The sequence below is a fragment of the Crinia signifera genome, chromosome 2, assembly GCF_055691185.1.
Source record: "Crinia signifera chromosome 2, ASM5569118v1, whole genome shotgun sequence".
In the NCBI taxonomy this organism is placed as follows: Eukaryota; Metazoa; Chordata; class Amphibia; order Anura; family Myobatrachidae; genus Crinia; species Crinia signifera.
The window spans coordinates 338,369,813-338,393,781 of record NC_139218.1 but is presented as its reverse complement, the minus strand read 5'-3'; the positions used below and the strand labels follow the sequence as shown (position 1 = coordinate 338,393,781).

Genomic DNA, 23,969 nt, shown 5'->3' with positions numbered 1-23,969 from the left:
CTTCAACATCGCCGGGACCCGATGGGTTGCCGGAATTAAACAGGGAGGGAGGGAGGGTGGCGTGCAGGGGGATGCTGCATAGAGCAGCATTGCACTGCCTTCGATCTTCCAGATCGAAGCAGGAATAGACAAGATGAGTCTATTTCTGCTTTCAATCCCGATGCCGCGGGACCGCGCATCGGGATCAAGTCTGCATCGAAGGCAATTAACACCCTTCAACTGCTGAGTTTTGGTATGTTCAATTGTAAAGAAGATTCTTTGTTTTTACTGTAAAACACTTAAGGGAGGAATTCACTGCTTATGCCCAGAACACACTATCCTGAGAGATCCACCAACATAGTGGCTCATTTGGTAAGCATACAGCCATTGCCAATCCCGGGATTGGCCTCCCTAGAGGTGTGGAAGAAAAGGCTGGACATAACCACAACAGCTGCAGAGCATTACATCTATTGTGTGGGATTGATTTGTACTTCTAGGTAACACACTGAACATCTCCTCTGTACTGCAGAGCATTACATCTATTGTGTGGGATTGATTTGTACTTCTAGGTAACACACTGAACATCTCCTCTGTGTACTTTACAACAGTACCTAGCCTGTGTGTAGGGGGGAATTTATTTTATTCTAGGTGATATATAGTATCCTGGAATGCTAGTTTTGTTTTTCTAAGCCACTTTTATTGCTTTGTTGTAGGGGGTGGGGACTAAACGAGTGGATTCCAATTATTGGGAATTGGGAACTCATGCATTGTTAGAGTAGTTAAGTAGTCATTGCATACGGCTGTGGCCGGATAGGCTGTGGGCCGATTTTATCTGTGGGCCTAGATTGAAGTGGGCCGTTATTAAAGTGGGAAAACTGATTCATAACTACAGCGTTATACCAGCGTTAAACCAAAGTGAAACTGAAGGACAAAACAACAACGGAGAAAACCAAAGTCTACTTTGAGTGAGTTAAATTCATTCACACTACTCCGGGCTGCTTAATCTGGCAATTCAACCATAACATCAGCATTTTACATTTGCAAACAACTTTTACTATCACTGTTAAAGCTTGTACTTGCACTGTCTGTTTGGAAAATGGCCAGCTGTACCTCTAATGACCTCACCTCTCCTGCTCTTCCATTGATAGTAGGTGTCCTCTTTCTCTATACATCCTCTCTGGGTGAGCTTATGTGCTCACTCAACTTCCACTATCACATCTATGCTGATAACAGTGAAATCTACCTCTCCTCTCCTGATCTCTCTCCTTCTATCCTCACTCATATCTCTAACTGTCTCTCTGCTGTCTACTCTTGGATGACCCAGCGCTTTTTTAGACTTAAAATATCAAAGACTAAGCTGTCATCTTCCCACCCTCCTGCATAAAACCCGACCATCTCTCATCCTAACCTACTGTCTATGCTCACTTCTTTACCTTCTGTGTCACCCCTGTCTGTCTATCCCTCCCCTTTAGAATGTAAGCTCTCACGAGCAGGGTCCTCTCTCCTTATATGCCTTTCTTAGAATATATAAACCTCTGCCACCATGATGATTGCTTCAGTGTCCAGTCCCCTGATGCAACTATCTATATTAACCATGTGCTTGTCCTAAACTGTCTTGTACTGTAATTTGTTATGCGTTTTTGATTATAACTATGCTCTGTAAAGCGCTGCGGAATCTGTGTGCGCTATATAAGAAACTGTTAATAAATAAATTTTGCAAACAGGACTCTGCTACTTTAATTTCATATACAGATCATGTAAACCACCCTCACATGTTTTGTCAAATTTGTAGTGGACTTTGGAGTTGGATACAGATGTAGTGCCTGTCATTCTTCGCCAGCCGCCGGAAGAAGCGCATGCGTCCCCGAACTATGGAGCTCCCCTCAGCCACCTCCCTGCTCCCCCCCCTAACCCTGCCCGTCTCCATGAAGAGACAGGCAGGGTTCGTGTCCCCTGCCGACAGGAAACTATGGAGCGCCGGTTTGCCAGAGGGGGCGGTCCGGCGTGCCCCAGCACTGAATGAAGGGCACTCCATTTGTACAGACAAGTGGAGGGAAAGTAAAGAACTAAAGCTCCCTCAGACTCCACTAATTCTATGTACAGATCGTTAAGGGTACTCACTCAATTGCCATGGCAACACATAAGGAAGAGATTTAGGAGCACGTAAATTAGAACCAAGACTGTTTTTCGGATCCATTAAAGTGCAAAACTTAGAACTGTAAGATAAAACAGGACAGGTAAGATAATCATGCAGACCACTCTTCACAATGTAAAGATGCATTATTATTATTATTTTTTAAGCACTCATTATAAAAAAAAAAGGAGCAGTCAATACACACTCCTGCTTGGACATGTGACAATACCTACAATGACATGACTCTCGCCCAATATTCTTCACCTCCCTCTACTCAGCCTTCCTTACTTTCGGGATCCTCTTCCCGAACAGAGGACCCCAGCAATTGGATGTTTGAAGAAGTTTCCAGATGTTGCAGCTTAGGACTTGACCATTTTGAGGGCAGAATTCAGGACAGTGTATGCTTAGAAATCACTGTTATCCTGTGTTGTAATCTTGTGTGTATATTTTGATCTCAAAGGGTTTTTATTTCTCAATATGGTTGATAAAGGTTGCTGTCGTCACCAAACCCCCCCCCCGTCATGGCTAAGCACTCAAGAAGCGGTTGTTTCACTTTCGTTCTATATTTCTTTTTCTATTTTAACAATTGTTCATCTACAGCAGCGGTGGGGAACCTCCGGCCCGCATACGGCCCCCGGAGCCGGTCTTGGTGGCCCGCCCACCCGCACGACGGCTGTACAGCGAGTCAAGTACAGGAGTAATCTCGCAAGAGCTACCGACCTCTTGTGAGATTACCCCTGTATGAGACTCCCTGCACAGCTGCCGGACCACACAGACCGGCAACTTGTAACCTGTGGCAGCCGCCGGAGCATGGGACGGCTGCCGCAGGACGATTTGCAAGAAAAGCCCCCCCGAGGCATTATGCCTCAATACAAATGGCCCTTGGCCCCCAAAAAGTTCCCCACCCCTGATCTACAGTATGTGGTTCCTACCAGTTTAGAGGTCTCCGGCATCTCCACACACTCAACTAAGGTGATAGACCTCTAATTTATTTTCAGATAATTTCCCAAACCCTGCTTCAAGACTTTGAGAACTAATCTGAGGAATTAGTCTACTAAAACTTTTTCTTGGTTTGGCCCAGTGAGTGGTGAAAATGCTTTGCTGAACGTCTTCTATTTACTGCACTTTACCCATACATATTCCCAAAACAGCGGTTCCATGAATAAAGGTGCGTTTTCACTGTGCGATGCGCGCTCCCGCAGGCATCTCATTGCACAGTACAAAAAGTATATGCTGCACATACTTTTTGTACTGCCCTCTCATCGCACGCAAAACGCATGCATTGTGATGCGATCCAGCCCATAACTCATGCGATCATCGCACCTTGTATGGGCACCTTTACATAACTTAGTGAGAGAATTTGTTTGCGGGGAGAGAATTTGTTTGCGGGGAGAAGTCAAGTGATAAACAGAAGATCCTTTTTAGACACAAAAACAGGGGTCTCCAGCTCCCACACTTACTTATTATGACGCCACCATGATGGGTCACATATTGGATTGGATGAGACCTAGTGATGTAACTCAAACCAAGTGCAGTTTGAGTTGGTCTCTACCAACCTTTCTACTCACCTCTGGAGATCCAAAGTGCCTGTCATAACCCATCCAACTATAGATCCAACTCTAGTTAGATAAAACAAATTGAAGAAACACCCTTGCTCATCCCTGACCCCACCATTTAATAATCCTGACTTCACCCCAATGCTATTTAGTAATTGGATAAATCAGGGTGTCTCAGGTTGGCCAGCTGGTGGACTCTCGATAGGTGTTGCCTACAGACGTTTAGCAACCAAAAACCAAACTACCCCAACATATGTTATCTTCATGTTAGATTGTTGAATACAAATACACACGGGGCAATACAAGGGATATTTCTAAGTGATCTAGATAGATTGCTTAGAAATAAACGACGCATCGCTGTGTGTGTATACCCCCGGCAACAAAGATGCGCAGTCCCACATGTCACCTGACCAGATTTATACCGAACGCAGTATAAATCTAGTCATCGCCAGTGTTTTCTCACCAGAGAACACTGGCTGTAACAGATTGCTCAGCACACATCGCTGGTGCGTCGCTGTGCGATCTGTGCTTAACTGCATTGCTAAACATAGAGGTTCACTCGCCCCAGATTTGCAGATAGCCCCAAGATTTAGCAGGCCTGGAACTACTGCACACTCCCTACTTCTCTCTTACCCCTTCCAGACGCACTAACTAAGCTAGTCATTATTTCCACCTACTCCCTTTTTTCCCCAAGTCTACCCTCTACCTAGACTAGCAGGAATACACCGATATGGTATCCTATAGATTACTATAACAATCCCCATAAGAGGTGACAGGTTATTCTTTCCTTTTAAGATTTTTTTTTTTAAAGCGCAGTTTATTTGTACTCCCCGATAAATCGGATATGAAGCAGAGCTTAGCATGAATAAAATGCTGTGGCATAGTAGCAGTTCATACATAGATTCAAACACCTCTGTACGCCAATATAAAAGAACCGTACATCAAATTAGTCAGTCTCCTAAAGGGGTACGCACATTCAGGTGAAAGACAAAAGACTTCATGCAAGCAAAGTCGCACAGGCCCTGGTGCATTGAGAAGGCATGATTGAAGCAACTGTAGACAGTATCTCAATACCCTTGCTCTGTAGGCTTAGCTGCCATTTATGGCATTACGATTTAAATAGTTTCAGGTCTAGGGCTGAAATATCAACAGAAAAAATGTACAAGCTTTTTAAACCTACCTGGGTACAGGGTAGGACGGCAACCCCCACACGAATGTAGACCTTTCAGGCTGCAAATCTGTAAGATTTAAAATGACAAAATAAATAAAAAACTAGCGCTACAATTCCAATACCCCCCCCCTCAAAAAATATATAAATTCGACAATGGTACAGTAACCATATTGATTTAAAACCCATGCAGCTGTGGTATTCTCTATAAAGTCTAGCACAGGACAGGCCAACCTGTGGCTCTGCAGATGTTGTGAAACTACAAATCCCAGCATGCCTTGCCACAGTTTTAACACTCCCTTATAGCAAACTGTGGCAAGGCATGATGGGATTTGTAGTTTGACAACATCTGGGAGAGCCACAGGTTGGCCAGGCCTGGTTTAGCATATAGAAAGCTACTATTATGGTGCCCATACACCAGACAGCCATAGTCATCCATAACCGAAAATTGGAAGTTTAGGACAAACTTCCGGTTATGGATCTTTCATCCTGCATGGTTTGGCTTCTCTACAATCATTCATGCTCTTAAAATGCCTTTTAAACTTGTATAGAGTAATGGTTATTCATGTGTGAAACCCTTATCTATTAGCCTTTTTATTTGTTACGTAAACCAGAAGTCACAGGCCGCAATTTCTGGTCAAGGAAGTGCTGCATGCCCGTTATGGGTATAGATATGTTTTCAGTCTGTCGGTCAATTTGCCCTGGATGAAGAGCCCAAGCAGGCTAGAAATGCGTCACTAGCAAGTGACTGAGCGGTTTAAAACCGGTAGTATCCTATTTAGTGCACACTCTTTGGAGCATGGCAAGGCGCACTTCTGAACTGCACATCTGCCTTCAATCTATCCGCACAGGCTCCAAATACCAAAATGGTAAGATAGTCTCTTCTGATTTCACTTTGAATCAAAAAATCTTTTGGTATTTTTATTTTATTTAGTTATTTATATAGCTTACACATATTCCCAGTGCTGTACAGATAACAATTGAAAATTCACATCAATCCCTACCCCAATGGAGCTAGAAATCTATAATCCCTACCACATGTAAATGTACACATTCTATCTAGGGTTAATTTTTGTTGGGAGCCAATTAACCTACCAGTATATTTTTGGATTGTGAGAGAAAACCAGAGAAAACCCACGCAAGTACGGGGAGAATATACAAATTCCGCACAGTTAGAGCCATGGTGGGAATTGAACCCATGACCTCAGCACTGTGAGGCAGTAATGCTAACCATTACACCATCCGTACTGCCCAAATGTCATCTATTTTATACCATTAAAACTTTGAAGAAAGCGTTAACAAAGGTAAGTCTACCACTACGCCTTTTCTTCTTCGCGATTAATGGACTCCACAGGGTTAATCTTGGGGATATCCCAAAGCAGTTTAGTTAAGGGAGAGAATGCGCCTGAGGGACCAGAAGAATCGGTCAACCAAAAGGCATCCTGGTAGATAGAACCTTAGAAACATGCAGAGGACCACGTAGCCGCCTTACACAACTGTTCGCTGGACGCACCCCAGCATGCCACCCATAAAGGTCCAACAGCCCTAGTAGAATGTTACGAGATAGATGAAGGTTACGCTAGATTAGCCTGTTCATAAGCGTGTGCAATTACCATTTGGATCCAGCACGCCAGAAGTGTTTGTTGTCTGGCCAACTGCATTTATGGAATCCATATAGAACAATGTGTCATAGCTCATAGAATCGGTACGGTCTATAAATTCTTAGAGCATGTACTATGTCTAGAGAACACTCATTAGAAGACAAATTCGGTGAATGAAAAGCCGGGATTACAATTTCCTGATTTATAAGGAATAATCGATACCACTTTAGGTAACTAACATACATAGTGACATCAGACCATAAAGTTCAACCAGTTTAACTAGACTGTTATAACTATAGGATTTCCTTTATGGCCAAGAATTTATTTATGTTTAAACTCATTTACTGTAATCGCTGTTGCCACATTTTATGGCAAAGAGTTCTAGAACTTAACTGCTCTTACGGTGAAGAAACCCCTTTTAAATTACGTACGGAATTTCTCTTCCTCAAGCTTCAGTGCATGCCCGCGTGCCAGAAGTACAGTCTTTTTACTGAATAAGCTAATAGTGCCTTATGATTTCCAATACTGTATTTGAACATACTGATCATATCTCCCTCTCAAACTCCGTTTTTCCAGTGTATACACAGATTAGCCTGGATAGCCTATCTTTATATTCAGGTTACTATAAAAACCCTTATTAGTTTAGTTGCCCTTCTCTGAACCAGTTCTAGGTCTTTTTTTATTTTTTTAAGGCGAGGTGCCCAGAACTGAAAACAGTACACTAAGGGTGGCCTCACAAATTATTTATAAAGGGGGGCTATCACACTGGCACTGGTGTGTAGGCCTAGTAAGAAGTACATCCCTGTCGTAATCAAATATCAGAAAAGAAGGACATGAAAGTGCCCCCAAATCTGCAACTCTTCTAGCTGAAGCAATTGCAAACATCGCTCTCATCAGCAAGTGCTTAACTAATTAAAAGCACTGAAGAGGCAGTTCAACAAGATCTCTTGACCAGAACAGGAAAAAAAGTACTACCGAACGAGTCGAGGGAATCCATTATGATCTATGCTGCAGTGCATTCGTCAACACAGCTCTGAGTAACCCTGTGGCACGGTCATCCTCGTTAGCCAGCCAAATGGAAAGTAGCCAGGAGCCACCTGACACGCAGTCCATAGCAACGTTGTCATGTTGTCCAACTTCTCCGCATCCGATTTTCGGATGATGGTGGAAGAGTGCAGTGGACTCTATAGGACTCTATACGGAGCAGTCACCCAAAGGCAAATGCCACAACTGTGGTCAAATAGTTATGCTGGCCACACATCAGACCAACTTTCATCCAACCATCCAACTAGTTGCTTGGATAGAATAAAAATATGGTACTGGATGGGATCAAATGTAATATTTACTTCAGAAGTTTGCTCCCAAAATTTGGAAAAGGACTAAACCTGTCGCTCAGACACGGTACTGTAGTTGAACCGGTTTGATTTAAACAATTGGACTGAATGTTTTTGTCCATTTTCCTGGGTTTGTGAGCACATTTCTGATGTCCTTTGCTCCCATCCAGTACCATATTTTTATTTCATACAAGCAACTAGTTGGATGGTTGGAGGAAACTTGGTCTAATGTGCGGCCAGCATAAGTAAAAGTCTTAATCGCATCAAACATTTTTCCCACTATTCCAGTGGTTCCCAAACTGTGCCTAGGCTCCCTGTGGTGCCTCAGGACACTTGCAGGGGTGCCTTGGGTTGGTGGACCAGGATCAATTCATATTATTAATGGTTAATGTATTTTTTTTTCTAAACTTCTCAATAGGAAACATTTGGCCTAGGGGTGCCTTGAAAACCTTTCGATGCTCTAGGGTGCCGTGATTCAAAAAAGTATGGGAAACACTGCACTACTGCAAACGGTATAGGTTATGAGTGCCGCTAGTGTTCAGGTGGGATAGGGCCACAAGCGCATGTATGAAAACAAGAAAGGACTGCCCTAGGGTAGTCCGAGGGCGCTGTATATGGGGTGAGTGTCAAAAAAGCTGCTACTTAAAGGGACTGAGTAGGTCCCTAAAAAGAGAGGACAAATGGAGAAATAAAGTAGCGCTTACCAATGAGGGATAATCAAAGTAAAAAACATTTAATTGCATATGTAATAAACATAATTTCATAAACACATTAGAACAATAAAATGGTACCATAAAATATGGGGGGGAAATAAAACCTCTCAAATGGCCCTCTCAAAATGCCAGTAGATATTTTGAAGGGATGGGTAGGATCCGCTCCTATTTATGCCGCCTGTATACAGTCCCGAATGGAACGATGGAGTCCTTTTGGACTGGGGATGTAAAGGGTTTTCCACTGGATTCGGTCGTACACAATAAATGATAGGTATAGTTACCACTGTGTGTCCCTTTGGAGATTTGTATCCATGTAGGACTGCTGTAGCGAGCTGTATTCTCCGTTTGCAGGGAGGAGGTAGATGAAATTTCCTCCTAAGTAGGAATCACGATGGATGTGGAAAAACAAAGTGACAGTGTCCCGGACAAATAATTTTCCAGAAATGGGAAATGTAGACGGCTGGTTGGATCCTGGTGCATGCAAGATGGCGATGGCAGTGAGGGGCTTTGAGAGGGAGCAGCTTCCAACGCGTTTCACTGCCTCTAGGGGCAGTGAAACGCGTTGGAAGCTGCTCCCTCTCAAAGCCCCTCACTGCCATCGCCATCTTGCATGCACCAGGATCCAACCAGCCGTCTACATTTCCCATTTCTGGAAAATTATTTGTCCGGGACACTGTCACTTTGTTTTTCCACATCCATCGTGATTCCTACTTAGGAGGAAATTTCATCTACCTCCTCCCTGCAAACGGAGAATACAGCTCGCTACAGCAGTCCTACATGGATACAAATCTCCAAAGGGACACACAGTGGTAACTATACCTATCATTTATTGTGTACGACCGAATCCAGTGGAAAACCCTTTACATCCCCAGTCCAAAAGGACTCCATCGTTCCATTCGGGACTGTATACAGGCGGCATAAATAGGAGCGGATCCTACCCATCCCTTCAAAATATCTACTGGCATTTTGAGAGGGCCATTTGAGAGGTTTTATTTCCCCCCCCATATTTTATGGTACCATTTTATTGTTCTAATGTGTTTATGAAATTATGTTTATTACATATGCAATTAAATGTTTTTTACTTTGATTATCCCTCATTGGTAAGCGCTACTTTATTTCTCCGCATGTATGAAAACACCTCTGCTATTTTATCTAGGCTTTTATTGTGTTTTTTGTTTGTCCCACATGCAGTTTACAATGGCACCAAAGGAAGAAAAATCAAAGCCATCCCGAGCAAGCAGCATGAGCTTTCTCATTCATAGTAATAGATCAGCTGTGGGAAATGGACTCCCGACATGTAGGCCAAGGAGGATGCTCGGGTGGAGAAGTTCTTAGAGAATGAAAGACCGCTGCAGCACTTTTTGGAACACTTAAAAGGACATGCAGGACAGACAAATGGCCCATGATATTTGCTAATGGGTATAAGCCTCATCCGCATTATCCACCACATGCTCCACAAAACCTAGCATACCAGGAGTATGGATATGGGCAATTCAGTAGAGAGCAACTCCCTATGCCCCTAGCACTTCATCTGAACACCAGCCACACCAAGAGTCCCCACAATATAGAGGATCCAGTAGCCATGCCCCCAGCACAGCTACTAGCTACGCCCCCACCACTGGTGCTAGCTATGCCCCAAGCACTTCCACTAACTATGCCATCAGCACTGCTACCAGTGCCCCTTAAGCCATAGAGTAGAGTTCCAAACCCCCCCTACTACACTGCACTACAGTATTTACAAATTTTACGTGCAGTTTCTTCATGTTTATGTACAGTACTCCAAAAGCTCAGGTATACGACAAGTTTTACATGTCTTGTGTAAATGATACTTGAATGTTTTCAGGTTTCATTTTTGGGAGTAAAAAAAAAAAAAAACGACAATTGTGGTGTCTTCTCTAATATGGTAATTTTATTTTAAAATGGTGGTCCTTTTGCGTAATGATGGCCGTTTCATAACCTCACCCTTGGTAGAGCTCTTTAAAAAGGCCTTTTCTTATGTAATCTATATGAAAAAACAGGCCTTACCCAGGTTGTGTGTAATCTGGTCCGATCCAGCAATATACCAGATATCGATATAGTAGAAATGTGTCAAACCCAGGTCCAACCCGGCACTGCACCGAGCACAAATTACCAGGTCTGACCAAGGTTGCTAGTGGATAAGGGGTATTACTACACCTTTTTAGCACCTAACCACCTTCCCCCAGTATTTCAGCACCTGCCTTGTGAGCAGTGTAAGTTAAATTATACCTTCGTCCCAGTCCTCATTACATGGTGGAGAGTTCCAACGGCTTGGACTCACATCTCTCTTGTACATTCTCTTTTCATCAACTGAAAACCAGATAAATAGGTTTACAGTCATTTCAGTGCAAATTAGTTTTAAGCAACAAAAGACAGCTGCAACTTTACAAACAAAGCTATATAAATATATTTGTATAGCACACTTAGGTTTAGTCCAACACAAGTTGTGACTGAATTTCACCCCTTTTACATCGCGATTCCGGGTCCGGTGCAGTCATATTAAACCCAGGTTGCCCATTATATAGAGGGCGACCCAGATTACACGGTGTGGTGCTTTCACACCGCACCGCGACCCGGGTCGACACGTCAACTCAGGTCTGACCCGGTATATTTGTGCAGTGTGAAAGGGATACAGTCAGCATATTGTGCAACACTTAAAGGGAATGATTGTGTTTTGAGATAGGAAGTTGTACACTGGATTAACATTTTGGACTGAGGGGAGGGAGCTACAGTGGCCCTGCCACTCAGACTTGTCTGTCTTAAGGCCCATACACACTAGGGGACTTCCATGTGAAAGCTGCTCAGGTTCTCTCGTCATGAAAGCCGGCCAGTGTGTACAGGGCAGCGGTGAGCGCTGATGCTTGCTCCCACATCTTTGCCAGACGCTGCTGGTATTACCAGCAGATGAGCGGCTTTGTGGATGACTTTTCATAGCGCTGCTTTATGGAAAGCCGTCCCCACCCCCACCACCAGGCAGGGGGAGAGCCTGTGTATGAGTGCATGCACTGAGTGGCTTTCCCCCAGTAATGACCACGATCATCGCTGTCCATACACGCTGGGGGGAAAAATGCCTAGTGTGTATGGACCTTTAGTGATATTAATATTGGTTACAAACACTTTGCTGTCCAATGCTAAACATCAAATATTATATTCCAGTCAAGGCTTAGGCCAGGTACATACAAACAATATTTGGACCACAAATCTCTCCCATCGTTTAGGGTGTACGCATGATTGCGTGATACTGTGCAATATCTGGTTGGCCATGCTGCACGGCCAATGAGAAGATAAGTGCAGCCCAATGCATTTTTATTAAATCTGTCAAAAATAAAATTCGACCACTGGCAACATTGCTGGTCGTTTAGATGTGCACCTAGCTATAGCACCATGGTGGGGAGGGAGCTGAATTACCTCCTCCCAATAAGTGTAAAAGCTATGGGGAAAAAAAAGGGCAGAGCCCAATGTAAGTATGTATCATCTTGTAATTCTGGGTTATTCATCAATACCGCTAGATCCTGCACATTACTTCCTATATGCCTGTGACCCACAGATAAAAGCAAACCTTTTATCCAGTTGGGTGGGGAACTCAAAGAATATGTGCAGTGGACATATGCACAGTATCTGTTCAGTACAGCGAGAGAAAGGGACAGCCTAGCATCCACAATTCAAGGGTCTCTTGAGGCATGCACAGACATCACATTACAGAATGTTAGTAACTAAAATAGAAACATAGAATTTGACAGCAGATAAGAACCACTTGGCCCATCTAGTCTGCCCCTTTCTTTAAACATGTTACCTCAAACCATATTTAAGCCTTATTTTTTTGTAAGGATATCAATATGCTTATCCAAACTCATGTTTAAATTGTTCTACTGTATTTGCCTCTACCACCTGTGATGGGAGGTAATTCCACTTATCTGCTACTCTTTCTGTGAAGTAATTTTTCCTCAAATTTCCCCTGAATCTTCCTCCCTCTAGTTTCAGTGCATGTCCTCGTGTTCTGTTGCTCCTCTTCCGGTGAAGAATGTCTCCCACCTGTACCTTATTAAACCCCTTCATATATTTAAAAGTTTCTATCATGTCCCCCCTTTCCCTTATCTGCTCTAAACTATACATATGAAGATATTTTAGTCTTTCCTGTCTATCCTATGGATACAGCTTCAAGCCAAAAGTGAAGACTTCAAAATAACTGCACACTGTCCTAAAGATAAAAGTCAGAGTAAACTTGACTAAAGTCTAAAGGCCCCCATACATTAGGCCGACTTGTCCTTAGGACAAGTCGGACCCAATTCTCCTGTGAGCCACCGGGGAGGCTCACATACAATTTGTCACTTGATGAGCCAAATTTACATGTGATAAATCGCTTGCGATTTACCACATGTAACGGGGAGCTGCGGGCGGTGAGGGGCAGGGGGGCGCTGGTGATACTCATCAGGGGGAGCAGTGGGGTGGGCGGCGGGTCCCTGAGCACTTAGCTGGCCGGGGCGCAGGGAGCCGTGCAAGAAGCCACTGTCGTCAGCGGGAGCAGGGGGGGCAGCGGTGGGACTCGGGAGCAGAACAATTTTATAAGTGTGGCGAGCGCAGCCTGCCCAAAGCGTGGCGAGCCCCGCAAGGGGACGCTGAATACATGTGAAGTAATCAGCGTCTGTTCGCCACACTTTATAAGATAAACTCCACGCCGACGTGGATAGTGGAGGTATGAAATGGTCTGGAGGACACGTAACGCATCCCCTCGCAGGGCTCACAGTACACTATGCTGTTTGACAGGGACGCTGGCTACGTTAAGCGGCCGCGGGAACACTATGCTACGCTGATTCTGGCAGGGACGCTTGCGGAAACACTATGCTACTGTAAAAACTACGCTGGCCTGTGGGAACACTACGCTCATTCTGACAGGGACGCTACTTAGCTGCCGCCGTGAAACTACACAAGTACCCTGAAGCCAATGGCTCGAACCAGGAGGACTGCCGAAAAGTCAAAACCACCTCCAGATCCCACGGAGTAGTAGGTATAAAGGGAGGTTGGATATGGAGGACTCCTTGTACAAAGGTCTGAACCTCCAGCCACAAAGCCATTTTTTTCTGAAAGAATTTGCACCTTGATGCAGCCTAAACGAAGGAACATATCCACACCAGCCTGTAAGGATCGTAGGAAACGACCCAGGTGAAATACTGCTGGAGAACAATTTCTCATCTCACACCAAAACACGTTTCCAAATAAGATGGTAATGTTTGGATGTAACTGGCTTCCTAGCCTGGAACATAGTGGAAAAGGGGATTTTTGGTTCTTACCTGTAAAATCCTTTTTTATTAGGTCAAGGTGGATGCTGGGAAAAATGGGTATTCCAGGTCTGGGAGGACCAGCCACTAAGGAGCACTATGTCTTTAAGGCAGTGCAGCCCATAGCTCCTCCCCCTAATACCCCTTCCTGTCGTCAGAGACCAGTTTTAACCTAAGCCGAGGAATAGGGATAGGAGAGAAGAACCATTCAACAGAACATACAAACAAGGTCAACTACTACCAACGAACTTAACTGCTGATCTGGAGCGCAAGGGTGCGCGCCCAGCATCCACCTTGGCCTACAAAAAAGGATTTTACAGGTTAGAACCAAAAATCTCCTTTTTTATAACGGCCCAGGTGGATGCTGGGAAAAATGGGACGTCCTAAAGCCGTTGTCCCCTAAGGGTGGGAACACTCCCGAGCTGCACTGAGGACACCCCTGCCAAGACTGCATCAGCCGAGGCGAAAGGGTCAAAATGATAAAATTGAACGAACGTGTGAGCAGAAGACCACGTGGCTACCCTACAAATGCTCTCAGCTGAGATACCAGCCCGCACAGCCCACTATATCCCCATGGACCTTGTTGTGTGCCCGCACCGAATGAGGGACCGGTACAACGGTCTGACATATAGTATAGCATAACCAACGTGCGTTTAGATGCTGGTCAACCAGTCTTCTGCTCATTGTACATGACAACCAGTGAAATCAGTTTTTCTGATGTTTGCCGTCCTAGAGACGTAAAGCCCTAACAACGTTCAAGGACTCATCCACTGATTATACGACTGCATCCAATAAAGAAGGATGTGTACAATAAACTGGGACTACAATCTCCTGGTTAATGTGGAATTCAGATACCACTTTGGGAAGGTAGTCCTGTCTAGTGCGAAGGACCACTCTGCACTCGTGAAATATCAGGAACGAAGAGTTACACGAAAGAGCACTAAGGTCAGACACCCTTTGGCCTGAAGAAATTGCCAGTAGGAACAAGGTTTTTTGTGTGAGCCAGGGAAGGCCCACTGAATCCAAGGGCTCGAAAGGTGGTTTAGTCAAGTATTTTAAAACCAAAGACATCCCATGGATTACATGGAGGCCTAATTAGGAGGATGGAGATGTAGGACTCCCGGCAGGAAGGTATGGATAGTAGAAGATGTTGCAATCTTCAGTTGGAATAGCACAGAAAGAGCCGACACCTGAACTTTAAGGAAGCATGGCCTAGTTCAAGGCCTGACTGTAAGAAAGCCAGAATTCTGGATAGTCGATATATACGGGGGATTAAAACCCTTAGGTTCGCACCACAGAAAATATTTGGGTACTTCTGTAATATCTGTGTGCCTGATTTTTTAATCGAAGCATGGCGAGCGCAGCAAGCCCCGTGAAGGGACGCGGAATACATGTTAAGTAATCCGCGTCCGCTCGCCACGCTTCGGGCACTTATGTCGCGCCCGCTCGCCACACTATATAAAATCAACTCCATGCGAACGTGGATAGTGGGGGTATGAAAAGGTCGGAGGATGTGTACCACTGCGCTCGCCACGCTTAGGGTTGGCGTTGATCGTGGCGTTAACAATGGGGGTCATTTCACACAATTAACCATCAGGGTGCGTATACAATTAAAAATGGGGTCTCAGGGACCATTTAACATTGGATCCAATTAAAAATGAGTGGACCTCATGGCATCGCGACACAACAGGAAACTTCCAATGTCCGCCCCATGGCCCTTTCAAAGGGTTTACGTGTTCCCTCTGATAGCTCTTCTGCCACGCCTCATTCAAAGAAACAAGAACAGGTGGTAGCAATCCTGATTGCACCCAAGTGGCCCAGGTGGTCATGGTACCCAGACCTTTTATGTCTATCCAAGGCACCTCCGTTCCCCTTGCCTCTATGTCCGGATCTACTGTCACAGGGCCCTTGTCAAAATCCCGACATTCACAGGTTGGCTTTGACGGGGTGGCTATTGAGCAGTCAGTCCTGAAAACAAGGGGCTTTTCATACACCGTTGTCAAGACTATGTTGGCAGGCAGAAAACCTTCATCCGCAAGAGTCTATTATCGGATCTGGCACAAATATTGGTACTTGTGTAATATCTGGGCGCCCGATTTTTTGATTGTATGCCTCAACTAATCAGATGCGATGGACCCGATTTTTTTTCGGAAAAATCGGTTCGATCGCATGCGAACAAATCGCATGCGATGGACCAGATATTTACATTGGGTCTAATGTTAAATACCCCCCAGACCCCATTTTTAATTGTATACGCACCCTGATGGTTAATTGTGTGAAATGACCCCCCCATTGTTAACGCCACCCCGAATCGTGGCGGTAAGCGTCCTCCGACCTTTTCATACCCCCACTATCCACGTTCGCATGGGAGTATATTTTATATAGTGTGGTGAGCGCAGCGAGCCACCGAGCCGGAAGCGTTGCGAGTGCAGCGAGCCCCGCGAGGGGACGCAGAATACATGTCAAGTAATCCGCGTCCACTCGCCACGGGCTCGTAAATGCCCCCCAGACCCCATTTTTAATTGTATACGCACCCTGATTGTTAATTGTGTGAAATGCCCCCCATTGTTAACGCCACGATCAACGCCAACCCGAAATGTGGCGGTACGCGTCCTCTGACCTTTTCATACCCCCACTATCCACGTTCGCATGGGAGTAGATTTTACTCGCAGCGAGCCCCGCGAGGGGACTCAGAATACATGTTAAGTAATCTGCGTCCGCTCGCCACGCTTCGAACTTGGTGGATCGCCACACTATATAAAATCAACTCCATGCGAACGTGGATAGTGGGGGTATGAAAAGGACAGGGGACGCGTACCGCCGCCCCTCACGGGCTCGCCACGCTTCGGGTTGGCTTTGATTGCGGTGTGGCGTTAACAATCGGGGGGGCAGGTACTTGTGTATTATCATGGCGCCCATCGCATCGCATACCACTAATTAAGGCATGCGATGGACCCGATTTTAGCCTTCTTCCGGGCTGAGTATACAATTTTAAAATCGCGTCGCATCGCATGCCATTACAATGGCATGCGATGCAATTTCCCATTGATACCCATGTTAAATGGCACCTGATGGGTAATGAGTATTTTAAATGCCCCCACAATGTTAACGCACTATGAACGCCAACCCGAAGCGTGGCGAGCGCGGCGATTATATCGCATGCGATGCGATTTTTCATTGTACAATGCCCTGCGATGAAAATCGTGGGCGCCGTGATAATACACAAGTACCGGGGGGCATTTCACACAATTAACCATCAGCGTGCGTATACAATTAAAAATGGGGTCTGGGGGGCATTTAGCATTGAACCCAATGTAAAATCGGGTCTCAGGGACCATTTAACATTGGATCCAATGTAAAAATCGGGTCCATCGCATCTGATTGTATATGCCTTAAGTTAAGGCATACAATCAAAAAAAATCGGGCGCCCAGATATTACACAAGTACCAATATTTGTGCCAGATCCGATAATAGACTTTTGCGGATAAAGGTTTTCTGCCTGCCAACATAGTCTTGACAACGGTGTATGAAAAGCCCCTTGTTTTCAGGACTGACTGCTCAATAGCCACCCCGTCAAAGCCAACCTGTGAATGTTGGGATGTTGACGAGGGCCCTGTGACAGTAGATCCGGACATAGAGGCAAGGGGAACGGAGGTGCCTTGGATAGACATAAAAGGTCTGGGTACCATGACCACCTGGGTGCAATCAGGATTGCTACCACCTGTTCTTGTTTCTTTGAATGAGGCGTGGCAGAAGAGCTATCGGAGGGAACACGTAAACCGTTTGAAAGGGCAATGGGGCGGACAGAGCGTCTATTAGACAGGCTTGAGGATGCTCTTGTTCTTGAGCTGAACATTGGAAGTTTCCTGTTGTGTCACGATGCCATGAGGTCCACTTGTGGACGGCCCCACCAATCTGACAGGAGAGTGAATACTTCTAGATGGAGGGACCACTCCCATGAGTATATTGTTTGGCGACTCAGGAAGTCTGCCTCCAGATTTAACACTCCGGGAATGTACACCGCCGATAGGGCTAGAACAGGGTTGGGCAACACCGGCCCTCCAGATGTTAGTGAACTACACATCCCAGGATGCTTTGCATTAGTTTTGCTATGTGGCCATGCTGAAACTGATGCAAGGCATGCTGGGATGTGTAGTTCACTAACATCTGGAGGGCCGGTGTTGCCCAGCCTTGGGCTAGAAGATGCTTTTCTGCCCACCTTAGAATGTGAGAAACTTCTTGCATTGCTGCTCGGCTTTTTGTTCCTCCCTGCTGACTGACATACGCAACAGCCGTTGCGTTGTCCAACTGAATGCGTACAGGTCTTCCATGAAGAAGGATCCCCGACTCGATGAACGTCTTGTGGATGGTCCGTAGCTCCAGGACCTTTTTTCATAAGTTTGGACTCCTGACCCTTCCTAAGACCCTGGAAGGAGTGTTGTTGGTACCACTGCTACCCAGCCCTGTAGACTGGCATCTGTGGCAACAATCACCTAGTCGTGATTTGCAAATAGCCAACCTTTGAGGTTTTCTGATTGGAGCCACCATAGAAGGGAGATTTGAATACCCCTGGTTAAGATCAGAAACTGAGTTTTCAAGTGGAGGGGTGACTGGTTCCAGTGACCGAGGAGTGCTAACTGGAGGGTGCAAGAGTGGAATTGCCCGAACTCCACCATTGGGGAAGTTGACACCATCTTTCCTACCAACTTCATGCACAGATGGATTGATACACTGTGATACTTGAGGAAGGATCGAATCAGCGCCTGTAACTCCAATCTCTTTTCTCGAGGTAAGAAGACCCTATATGAGACTGTCTATAAGGGCCCCCAAATGCATCATGGAAGTTGCAGGAGTCAGGCTGGACTTTCTCCAATTGACCAAACAACCATGTGCCTGGAGGATGTCTATTGTGATGTTCAAGTGAGTCAGCAGAATGTCCGTCAAGTGTGCCAAGAGGAGAAGGTCGTCCAGGTACGGGATGATTCATACTCCTTTTTTGTGAAGATGAGCTGCCGTTACCACCATGATCTTTGTAAAAACTCGGGGAGCGGTTGAGGGGACAAATGGTATGGCTTGGAATAGAAAATGGAGCTCCAGGACTGCGAACCAAAGGAAACGCTAATGCGCTAACTTTATGGGATGTGGAAACATGCGTCCTGGATATCCAGGGACGCCATGAATTTCCCTGGGTCTATTGAGTGAAGAATGGACTTGAGTGATTCCATTCGGAATCTCGACAAACAAAGGAACAAGTCAAGTCTTTTTAGATTAAGAATCGGACGGTAATGTGGGCTACACACCAGGACGATATGGCCTGAAACTAGCCAATTTAGATACAATGTCAACCGATTGTATGTAAATCGGCCGTGTTTTAGGCCATTACGCTGCCCTTTTGATGTGATCCCGATCAGATGCGAGGCCCTGCGGGTCAGTCTTTTATGAGATCCTACCTGCTGCAGGTAGGATCTCAGAAACGACCATTGTAGTGGGTGGGGGTCGCGATCGGATTGCGATCACATTAGGGGCATTTTCGCAGCGGGTCGGCGGCGCAATCAGCTCATGAGCAGGTCATACATTCCTGTGACGACCCGCTCAAGAGCACCATCGTCCTGGTGTGAATTGGGCATTAGAGCAGTCCGGTTTGCTGACCAAAAACATTTGAATAAAATCCTGTTCCTTTCTGTGTGGGGGGGAACTGAAGAGATCACCTGTTGCTGTAGGAGAGTCGAGATTGCTGTCTGGAGGGCGGTGGCCTTCGATGGGTCCGCAGGAAGACCTGTTGTAAAAAAACTGGGCTGGAAGTCTGGACAAAAAGGTGAGGGAGTAGCCTTGTGATACCAAATCCAACACCCAAGAGTTGTTGAGTCTGCCCAAATTCCTGCGAATCGAAGGCGGTGACCTACTGCCGTTTCCGGAAGAAGAGGAGCTCCTTCAGCAGGAAACTCGGGAGCAAGTCACAGCTGAGGGGGTGGGGTGGAGGAGCGAGGCAAACTCCATCCCCTCCTGGACCCACACAGGTTAAGCCTCATTGTAAAAAACCCTCGTGGTCTAGCGGTATCCACGGCACAAGCCGGGTGCCGCTGCCAGGACCCGCCGGTGACGTCATTTTAAAAAATATATAATTTTCATAACAATGAATAAATCAATAATAAAAATAATATCAAAGTATGGCTGTTTTGGAGTACAACCATTAAGATGTGGCCAGTTCTTTGAATAGATGGATGTTGTGGTTCTTTTTGCATAAAGTTCCACCTATATTAATATTGAGGGTTCTCACCACTGGAGGAATGCTGTATTCTGGTGATCCACAGTACTTAGTTGTTCGTTAGTTGTGCAACATATTACCAGTTAACACTCCTATAGCTACACATGTCAGAGCTTCAGGAAAGTATCACAACAATCCTCTGCTGCTCTTGATAACAGCACAGCCGCAGATAAGCTCCACCAACTAATAAAAGGGTGCGGGCGACATCCGAACAGTCAGGATTCAGACGGTCAGTATACAGAGGGCTGAATCCTTACTGTTTAAAGCCAGATAGTCGGGATCCCGACTTATGCTGGGTACACACCAGGACGACTAGGACCCGATCCCCTCAATCTAGATCCAATTCCGACCAATTGGATGTAGATTGTGTGCTGATTGGGCCCTTTTCTGTCCTGGTGTGGACCGATACCGATCCAATGCGCGGTCCCGCGGTCGTTATTGAGATCCTACCTGCTGCAGGTAGGATCTCAATGACGACCATACAGCCGGGTGCGGGTCGCCATCGGATCGGACCCGCTCACGGTGCACATCGTGAGCGGGTCGTGCCCCCCCGCGTCACCGTGAGCGGGTCGGACGAGCCACTGACGACCCGCTCACGATGTGCATCGTGAGCGGGTCGTCCTGGTGTGTACCCTATATTACAGAGGCTATTCTCCCTCGTGGGGGTCCGAGCGCAGTAAGCACACAATGATCTTTTTGTTTTTGCGCTCGCCCTGCTGTTGGAGTACCGGCATTCCGGATTCCAACGTCGGTCGAATCCAGACTGTCGAACCACCATACCACACCCCTAATAAAACAACCCTTGTCTAGTGTGACTAAAATACAGGGAAAAAAAAATGCTTGAATAAGGGTGGAACATAGGGTGTAAATTCCAGGTGCACCTTTTCTGTTTTGATTATGGAACCCTTCTGTGAATGCTGAAGAGGAAATTTAACGGTACTTATGTAGTAACTGGGCTGCCGATTTTTTGATTGTATGCCTTAAGTTAAGGCATACAATCAGATGCGATGCGATATCGCATCGCATCGCATCGCATCCGATATCGGATGCGATGACCCGATTTTTCCATAGGAATCAATGTTAAAATGATTCCTATGGAAAAATGGGTCCTTTTCATACCCCTACTATCCAAGTGGGCATGGAGTTGGATATAAACCTGTGGCGAGCGTAGCGAGCCACCGAGCCCGAAGCGTGGCGAGCGAAGCGAGCCCCGCGAGGGGACGGTATTCGTCCCCTCGCGGGGCTCGCTTCGCTCGCCACGCTTCGGGCTCGGTGGCTCGCTACGCTCGCCACAGGTTTATATCCAACTCCATGCCCACTTGGATAGTAGGGGTATGAAAAGGACCCATTTTTCCCATTGAATTCCATGTTAAAATGGACTCAGTCCATTTTAACATTGATTCCTATGGAAAAATCGGGTCATCGCATCGCATCGCATGGTCGCATGCGATGCGATGCCCCGATCCGACCCGATTTAGAAATCGGCAGCCCAGTTACTACATAAGTACCAATTTAACTCGCAATAATAGAAAATGCAATCTCTTGTGCAAAACTATTCTTTATAACACGATATTTAAAGTTTGAGCTATTCTTTATATCAGAATATACTTTTAAAAACATAGTGAAGGTACCTACATTTTTTGCATATTTCAGTAAACATTGATTTATTAACTTTACTTTAATATAATTCATTACTACGAGAAAATGCTACCAAAATCTTACAGATGTCTTGTTCTACGCAGCCTTTGTCATCACATCTGGAAATATGGAAACTCAGCTCTCCCCGAGGCACCATATGGCGGGCATTGAAAGGGCAGGTGACAAACTGATTGGCAACATCAAGATGATTCTTCAAAGCAAAAATAAAATAAGTAAATCACATACACACAATACAGTCAATCACCTAACATCAATTAAACAATGAGATAAAAAAAAAAAAAAGGTAGGTATTAGTAAACAAAGTGGAGCATGCAATAGGAACAGACGACTTAAAAATCGTGTAGTGCAAACTCCCCCGTGTCGTTAACTATAACCTTTGTTGTCCTGCTTGTACAGGTGAAGTAGCACATTGCTCCAACCTATGTCACTCCCTCACACATCAGTAAGTGTGTTTGCACTTGCTGATGCTGGCACTATGCTGGGTCCCCACCACCAATATCACCGGGTACACACATCGGGTAGAGTGTACCTGGCTTTATAGTCTTATCACAGACTTTTGCAAATCATTGCAGCACTTTTTTTTTTACTATTCTTGTTTGCACAAAATATCATCTTAACCGTCCCATGTATCCATAAAGACACAAACTGAGGGAGATTGGGCAACTTGTGGGCATCAGATGCTAGTTCATTGCAAAGCAGAGCCCTGCAAAACAAATATCCGGCAGGCATAGCAAAGTGAAAGGTCTGCATCTAAAAACAACTTTCAGTTTGATTTAGTGATAAGCACTCCAAAAAACACAGGTGTTTAATCATAGTATAGGACAAAGTCCTTACTGCATTAAGTATATATATATTTTAAACAATGGCACTGGGGAATTAAATTTTGGGGCACATTAATTTAAATAGAGGTTTAGAAATACTTTCCACAACCTGAGCATGCTCTGCTTTATATTTAGCATGGCCAAATAGCACAACTGAAGCAAGCTGGGATGTGTAGTTCAACAACAGCTGGAGTGTCAAGGTTAGCCATCAAGGATCTAGACACTAGGGACTTGCTGAATAACTGGGAATCTCTAAGGCAGGGGTGGGGAACCTTTTTTGTGCCAAGGGCCAATTGTATGGTGGAAAAATCCTCTGGGGGCCATAAGTAAAAATTTCTCTTACAAATTGTCCTGCTGCAGCCGCCCCACGCTCCAGCGGCTGCCGCTGAATAGGACTGACAGCCTCCAGCTGCTGTTGATTAAGAGGAATCTCGCGAGAACTACCGACCTCTTGCGAGAATTCCCCTGTACTTGACTCCCGGCAAAGCCACCAGGTGGGTGGGAGGGCCACTCAAGACTGGCTACAGGGGCCGCATACGGCCCCCGGGCCTGAGGTTCCCCACCCCTGCTCTAAGGTCACTGGAAGACGAAGTATGGGAGGAGATTAGGAATAGGGTAGTATAATGGATCTATATTATGGGCAGTATAAGGTTAAGTCTAAATGCCCCCATACACTTTTTGATTTGGGACCAATTTCACCCAATTCAATGTCTGACATCCAACCTGCATCGGATCGGAGATGGGACTGGCTGCACATAAGATAAAAGCATATGTGCAGGAGTCACAGGCACATTGGCGGGTGCTTTTTAGCACCCGTGATGTATCACTTCCGGCAAAGTCGTGCAGAAGCGGCACTCTGCATCCCCAACTCGCAACAGATAGAGGACGGAAGTAGAATTAGAAGAAAAAAAAAAAATTCATAAGAATGGGCAACTGCTGATAAGATCTGTGACCTTATTTGACATCAATATAAAAGCTCTACTGGAGAAAAATGAGAGAATAATTATCTTACTATTCATTACAAGCGTTACTAAGCAACAAAGAACAAAATAATTCACTTCTACATGTATACAATTTCACCACAGTGCCCATTGAGCAATAACCTGAAAATAAAAAATGGACACATGCTCACCTTCTTGCACTTTATTAGGTGATAAGGGAAACGACAAGCTCGTATTTGGTGGTTAGAATCATATGGACACTGCAAGAGTCTGTCAGGATCTTGAGGGTCTACAGAAACAAAATAGGGATTGCAATCCATTTATGGTATTTTATTTAGGAATAAAAAAACTACTTTTGTACAACAGTATTTAAGTATGCACCATAATGTAGAGAATGTACTCAGAATTCCCAGATGGGACAACTCATTATGCAATTCCTCATGACAAATTCAAAAGCATTAAGCCTCACACAAAAAGGAAACAGTACAAACACTCACATCAATA

At 45.3% G+C, this 23,969-nt stretch overlaps 1 protein-coding gene across 1 annotated transcript in view; it reads right to left on the bottom strand.

Moving 5' to 3' along the window:
• Positions 1-23,969, bottom strand: part of LOC146057815 (gametocyte-specific factor 1-like) — a 57,609-nt gene that overhangs the window by 7,033 nt on the left and 26,607 nt on the right. The window contains exons 4-8 of the mRNA XM_083169532.1: positions 23,657-23,754; positions 21,767-21,893; positions 10,733-10,813; positions 4,850-4,907; positions 2,101-2,195 (exon numbers count right to left, since the gene is read on the bottom strand). Coding sequence (XP_083025658.1) covers positions 2,101-2,195; positions 4,850-4,907; positions 10,733-10,813; positions 21,767-21,893; positions 23,657-23,754 — 459 coding nt within the window. The remainder of the gene's footprint in view (positions 1-2,100; positions 2,196-4,849; positions 4,908-10,732; positions 10,814-21,766; positions 21,894-23,656; positions 23,755-23,969) is intronic.